The sequence below is a fragment of the Mandrillus leucophaeus genome, unplaced genomic scaffold (genome assembly GCF_000951045.1).
Source record: "Mandrillus leucophaeus isolate KB7577 unplaced genomic scaffold, Mleu.le_1.0 Scaffold542, whole genome shotgun sequence".
Classification (NCBI taxonomy): domain Eukaryota; kingdom Metazoa; phylum Chordata; class Mammalia; order Primates; family Cercopithecidae; genus Mandrillus; species Mandrillus leucophaeus.
In genome coordinates, this window is record NW_012105831.1 from 511,072 (window position 1) to 518,510 (window position 7,439).

General features: G+C 44.5%; 1 protein-coding gene across 1 annotated transcript; it reads right to left on the bottom strand.

The window, feature by feature from the left end:
• Nucleotides 1-2,314: 2,314 nt before the first annotated feature.
• On the bottom strand, nt 2,315-3,817 carry MOS (v-mos Moloney murine sarcoma viral oncogene homolog). Its single transcript, XM_011997566.1, has one exon. The coding sequence runs from the start codon at nt 3,459-3,461 to the stop codon at nt 2,421-2,423; it is 1,041 nt and encodes a 346-aa protein (XP_011852956.1). The 5' UTR covers nt 3,462-3,817; the 3' UTR covers nt 2,315-2,420.
• Nucleotides 3,818-7,439: the final 3,622 nt, after the last annotated feature.

The following is a 7,439-nucleotide window of genomic DNA, read 5'->3' on the forward strand; positions in this document are numbered from 1 at the left end:
TAGCTGCTACAGAGGGAGCAGTCATGTGCCTGTTCTACCTCTCACCAGGGTGGTTTTCCAACAACTCAGACTTCTTTCATCTGCTTGTTTCCTTCCAATATGGCACTTCTGTGGGTTTCTTCACGCAGCCACAACCTTCTTTCTCTCCAAAGCAAACCGGGCCCAGGAGGCTTCTGCGCCTGTCCAGTATTCCCTGCCCTGTCCCCAGGGTGACCCCCTCCTGTCCAGCAGCTGAATTTTGCCGCCAATTTCTGAGCTCTGCATGGCTGGATCCTCTGTAACACCTGCTCTTCCTTCTTTTTCTACCAACTCCTCTAACCTCAGCACTGTTTGATCTCATTCCTGTTCTCTGATTTCTTCCCCAACATTTACACTTCCCAGTGGGCTCCTGTTATCCAAGGAATCTAATTTTGCAGGTCTCTCTGGGATCTGTCACTGCTGGGTCCCTTGGTCCCCACCCCCTGCCCCGATGCCAGCCACACCTTACCCTTCCTGCTCTCTTTCCTTAAGGCTCCGTTCAGTCTTTAGTTATCACATTTTAGGGTTTGTTTTCTCTCTCCCAGTTTCACTGATTATGGAGCCTACAGTGTTTATTCCCCCTTCTTCACCTTGTCATTCTATGTGGTCTCCAGGTGAAGGGAAGACACTATTGTAATTTAAACTTACCAACGTGAATTCCTATTGCCACAATAGTCAAAGAAGGGGGCTGGGCACAGTGACTCAAGCCTGTAATCCTAGCACTTTGTGAGACTGACATGGGGGGGGGAGGGGATCATTTGAGGTCAGGAGTTCGAGACCAGCCTGGCCAACATGGTGAAACCTCTTTACTAAAAATACAAAAATTAGTTGGGTGTGGTGGCATGTGCCTGTAATCCCAGCTACTGGGGAGGCGGAGGTTGCAGTGAGCCAAAATTGTGCCACTACACTCCAGCCTGGGTGATGGAATGAGACTCCATCTCAAATAATAATAATAATAATAATCAGAGAAGGGAATTCTTTATTGGTATATAGGTGGTTTGTTCCCCCAACTACCTGGACAGAATTAGCAGCACTCTGTCAATGTTATACGTGGCCACAGATAGCTCCCTTTTGCTTTTCTCAAGAATAGTTCCAAACCATGGTGTCACTCTGTAGACCCCCCTACTCTCAACCACTCTTAACAGAAAAAAATAGAAGCTCACAGATGTGGGCTTCCCCAGTCCCCTTTTTCCTATTGTAAATGTGTCTGTAATGCCATTGTGCCCCCACCCTTGGCTCCCATCTTGGGAAGAGATGTCCTTTCTCTCCAAGATGATAATCTCTTCCCCTAGGTACTACGCTTCATCCCTTCTACAAGTATCTAAACTTTATCAATTATCTTTGCCTCTGGTGTCTCATTTTACAAGTAAAATTATTTCTTTCAACCTAAAACTAAAAGAAACCAGATAAAAAATCTGAAAACATTTCTGTGTCTCTGACCCCCTTTTAAGGTTCCTGCCTCTCCCTCCTTAACAGTGCATGCACAGCCTCTGCTTCAGGGCTTTGACATTCCCTCTACCAGCCACTGCATCAGCTTTGCCTTCCACCATGCACAGAAACTGCTGTTGCTAAAAGAAAGTCAAAGTTGTCCCAATGACAAAATCCAATCACCTTCTCCTTTAAAACCTATGTACCAACACCCATTGTTTTGATGTCTAGTGTGGGCAATCTAGTTCTATTTGTCTGTTCTCTTGCATCCAAATGTTAAATTTCATGATTCCTCAGGGTTTTCATTTTCCCCTCACATCATATAATCTTTATCTTCTACTTCTGAGTCCCAGTACCAGGTAAAAATGACCCAGTTTAGAAGTGTTTTAGTAAAATGTCTCTACTCATTGGATTGCACAAGTTAAAAATATTACAATAAGTCCTTTATAATTCCTTTGACTGTAAATGTACCTCAGTGTATGACTTTTATGTGTGAAGGTCATTACAAACAAGAAGTTTTACTGGGGGGAGTAGTAGGAAAGCATTACTTATTTTTTAAAAAGTTTTTACTGATTTGGTGTGGGAGCAAGTACACTGTTAATAGTTGGAATTTATGTGGTAGGTATGGGATATATATGGATTTATAGAAAATTTTGACATTTCTGCAGTGGAGTTCTGTTTTGGACAAAGTGTTTTATCAGTAACAAATTTGAATAAATGAAATACTATCAATGGAGGGCAAAGCACAAGCACTAATCTTATATGAATAAGATTAGTTACTAACAGTACTGAGACAACAGGTACTAGATTTGTGGCTTTGCTATGTGTCGTAGAAAAAGCATTGGAGACTAAAGGAGTTTTTAGTAACTTTATTTTCTAAAACTCCATCCCACAAATATGTTTTCTTCGACATCTCCACTTCCTTTAAAAACAAACAGAATCAGACACAAGCTTATCTTGACGCAGGTTTTCAGTCAGCCGAATTCAGCATTCAAAGAGGTGAGATCCACCAAAAGCAGCCGCGCGCTCGGCCTCTGCGCCGCGCTGGGTTTCCAGCAGCGCCGGATGACGTCCCCAAGGCGCTGCCCGGGGAGCGAGTCCTGGAAGACGGCAGCGGAGAGGGACGGGCGCAGGTCGTAGGCCACCACTGCGTACAGTATGTGCTGCCGCTCCCCCGAATAGGGCGCCTGCTTGGTAGTCATTTGCCAGAGAGTGATGGCAAAGGAATAAATGTCGGCTTTGGGCGTCACTCCCTCTCCTTTCAGGAGTTCCGGGGCGCGGTGGGTGTAGGTGCCTCCTAGGGGGCAAAGGGGTGTCTGGAAGCACAGCAGATCTTCCAACTTCTCAGAGCAACCGAAGTCACTAATTTTACAGACATCCTGCTCACTGATCAAGATGTTCGCGGGCTTCAGGTCCAAGTGCACAATGCTTTGAGAGTGGAGGAAGAGCAGGCCGTTCACAACATCTAGGGAGTACTTGAGACACTTTCCCAAAGTTAACGGTCCTCCAGTGCTGCAGTGAGGCTCCCCCGCGTCCCCCTCAGGGTGGCCGGCGGCGCCGTAGATGACTTGGTGTAAAGTGACGTTGCCACCGAACTCCATGATGATGGTCCCTAGGCTGTTGGACCCCGCGGGCGTGCGCGTGCTGGCAGCCACCACGCGCACGATGTTATCGTGGCGCAGCCTTGCTACGTTGAGCTCAGCCCAGAAACTCCGCCGAGATGCTAGTCGGTTCTTAGTGCACTTGTTCACTTGCTTTATGGCCACAGGAACACCGTGGTAAGTCGCCTTGTACACCGAGCCAAACCCTCCGGCTCCCAGCCTCTGCAGCAAGCACACCTGCTCCCAGTCAATGGAGCACCAAGCCAGCCGGCGCGGCAGCCGCGGGGCCCGAGGAGGAGTGGCCCCCAGAAGCAGCTTCGCAGGGAGCTCTGAGGGACTGCTGCAGGGCCGGGCGTCCACCGACGGGGAAAACTCGCTGGGGAGGTAGGGGCGTAGGGCCAGGGGCGAGGGCATCGCACTTTGCAGGGGCACACCAGGGCCGCTGGGGTGAATGAAAAGACCAGGGGAAACCGCGGGACTTTGGAAACATGACTGACTACTCCTTGGCTCCACCCCTATCCCTTTTCTCCTTTTCCTTCATTTGTTTCAAATGAGCTACATCTGTGCTGTCACTCAGCAAGAGTTTTTATCAGATGGAGGGAGAAACCGGAATGAAGCACAGCAATCCCTTTCAGATGAAAGCATTTCCCTTCCACACTTGAAGTGAATTCTTATAAAAACAAGCTCATGCCAGATAAACAGCATGGAGCTGCCCCAGAACTCACCCCTCTTTTACATTATTTGTTTAACTATAATGAAATACTTTTTTTCAAGTCACATCCGCTGCACATTATCAGTCCTCAGACTAAAGAGACCACAAAGCACAATGAAATTGTTTCACACTTTGCAGGCTATAATGATTGTTAGTGTCATTCTCCAGCTGCATTAAATCACTTCCAGCAGTTATTGGCTGAGAGTTGAAATGCAAACAGCAGACATTTGTTTAACCAATTACAGGGAAAAACTAGGTGCAACATTCATATGGATAAAAAATTGCAACGTTAATCAATCCAAATAGAATCACTGATACAGGTCATAACACACACCTAAATTCATCAGTGGAAAGGAGAATCCCCTGACAGTCTATGCAGCTTACACAGCAAATTAGCAAGACGTCTTAGCAACATACTGACTTTGTAACAATCCTTCCCTTTCAAGGCGATTTGGCCCACCCGGTCAGTTCACTTGCAAGAGAGATTCTAGACTTTGCAGTGAACGAGTTACAGAAGTTTTGAATCAGAGTTGGGGGAGAAAAAAGAACAGAATGATTCAGAGCTGTGATCAGGGCTTCAAATAATAACACATATGGGAGAATTGTAGAAGAGGAAAAATCTGAAGAAATAAAAATGGCACAAAATCACCAGTACCTACATATAATGTAGAAAACCAGAAGTTGGAATGAAATTCAGGGTATTGGCCATCAAACAACAAGTTCTTCCTTTCTTTTATAATGAAAATTAATTTTCTACCAAGTGCAGTGAGTCATGCCTATAATCCCAGTGCTTTAGGAGGCTGAGGTGGAAGGACCACTTGAGGCCAAGAATTTGAGACCTGCCTCTACAAAAAATAATAATAAAGTTAGCTGAGTGTGGTGGCGCACTCCTGTAGTCCTAGCTACTTTGGAGGCTGGGGCGGGAGGAGACTTGAACTGAGGAGTTTGAAGCTGCAGTGAGCTATGATCGTGCCACTGCACACCCGGCTGGATGATAGAGCAAGACTCTGACTCTAAGCAAAAAATTATTTTTCATACCATATCTTTGGAAAAAGGACCAATAATACCATATTCATGAGAAACACGCGCACACACACACACACACACGTTAGGATATTTTTAAAAATCAAATGGTAGCCTGGCACGGTGGCTCACGCCTGTAATCCCAGCATTTTGGGAGGCCGAGGCAGGTGGATCATGAGGTCAGGAGATCGAGACCATCCTAGCTAACACAGTGAAACACCATCTCTACTAAAAATACAAAAAATTAGCCCGGCGTGGTGGCGGGCATCTGTAGTCTCAGCTACTCGGCAGGCTGAGGTGGGAGAATGACCTGAACCCGGGAGGCGGAGCTTGCAGTGAGCCGAGATCGTGCCACTGCACTCCAGCCTGGGCGACAGAGTGGAGGAAAAAAAAATTCAAATGGTAAAGTTCCCTTCTTCTAAAGCACCTATGTGCTAGGTTATGTGTAACCACATTTTAATGATAGCAGTTGTATGTTTTTGAAGTATATTGACTTTGAGAAGGTAAACTAATAAACATGAACCATTTACAGAAGCAATTTGAGGTCCGTGAAGCCCTGGAATAGGATTTCTATTCTGTACTACCTGTGTGGCTTAGTATGTGATCTAGTATGTGTATAATATTTAATCTGCTTGAGCCTCAATCTTTTTTTTTTTTTTTTTTTGAGACAGAGTTTCGCTCCTGTTGCCCAGGCTGGAGTGCAATGGCACGATCTTGGCTCACTGCAACCTCCGCTCCCTGGGTTCAAGCGATTCTCCCACCTCAGCTCCCGAGTAGCTGGGATTACAGGCACGTGCCACCATGCCAGCTAATTTTTGTATTTTTAGTAGAGACAGGGTTTCATCATGTTGGCCAGGGTGGTCTCGAACTCCTGACCCCAGGTGATCCACCTGCCTCAGCCTCCCAAAGTGCTTGGATTAAGGCGTGAGCCACCATCCCTGGCGAACTCTATGGAATATTTTAGTAGAAAGATTGTTGTGTGCAATCGTGTCAAACCCTAAATATAAAAGGATGCCAATGAATAGAGAAAAATAAAGTAATACACTTATATTCTATAATAAATCTACATTGCAAAATTTACTCAGTAACTGTCACATAGCTGGGATTATAATTCAGGGCTCTGAAATGATTATATAATAGTACTGTGAATATTAGTAGAATGAGAGTGAATTTACCCCCTAGATAAGTCACATAATGCAAGATAATGTGGCTTATTATATAATCTTTATTTTTAAGATAATCGCATAAACAATTCATTTTTAAAGTTGGTTTTAATCTTTACACAAAACATAAGGTATTGGTGAAAATGTGGCATTCTGTGTATTTATAAACCCCAAATAATTGAATATCCAATTTACAACAGCCTTTGTTTTCTTTTTTAAGGTTATCTTAAAATATTTATTTTACTCAGCAAATTGCACTTACCCTGAAAGCAGGATCTATCTCCCTATTTATTTTTTATCCCCTGTAACAGTGCCAAACATATTTCTTATTATGTTCTTACTTTACTTTTGTTTTTTTCTTTTTGAGACAGTGTCTCGCTATGTCACCCAGGCTGGAGTGCAGTGGTATGACCTTGGCTCACTGCAACCTCTGCCTCCTCGGCTCAAGCGATCCTCCCACCTCAGCCTCCTGAGTAGCTGGGACCACAGGCACACACCACCACACCCAACTAATTTTTGTATTTTTTATAGAGATGGGGTTGTACCATGCTGTCCAGGCTGGTCTTGAACTCCTGAGGTCAAGTAATCTGCCCACCTCAGCTTCCCAAAATGCTAGGATTACAGGGCACTGTGCTGGGCCCTGAAGTTTAATGTTTAATCCTGATTTGGTTACCAAATATGTGTGCACTATGTAATATTTTGGATCTCAAAAGTGGGTAAAGCTTTAAGCATGGTGGTAAAAGGCTCTTAGGGGCTAGATGGCCTGGGTTTCTTACCATCCCAGTGCTTGTTTCCTTATCTGCAAAATGAGGAAAATATGCCCACCTCAGGATTGTTGTGAAGAGTAACAGAGTTTCAAATACTTAGATCAGGGCCTCAATGCTAATTATTATTTATAAAACTCATTTAAAAAACCATGTGTATGGGCTTATACGAATAAGAAACAGATTTGTTAGGAAGTATTGGTTTAAAACTATCCTGTCAGGGCTGAAGTAACTCGTTTTCACGTTAAACTAACATAAAATGTGAGTATTTTTCTGCTCTTGAATTTTGAGGTTAAAGATATAAAATCCTGCTGTATTACTGGTAGAGTATACAGTAAAAACGTGGGTGGGGGGGGTTAACACTAATCTGATCAAATGCAATGAGCCTATGTCATCCCCTAAACAAAGGCAAAGAGCAAAATGTGTTGATAACAGGGAATTCTCCTTGGAATTACATATGAAACAAAGGAAGAGAAACTGCACCTCCTGAGGAGCGAAATGCTCTCGTGTTCTTAGCGCACAGGCTTTACGTGTTTTGTTCTTTGATTGGCAGCATGACTGTAAAGATACTTCCGTATCAAACATCATATGTATCACAAGAGTAACAACAGATACCAGAACGGATAGCTCCTTTTAACTGGACTTTAATCAGAGCCTGAGGATCGCGGATCGTGGGAGAGCGTCCTCCTGACCAGCGTGGTTGGCTTTCTGGGCACGCTGGGCCTGAGCC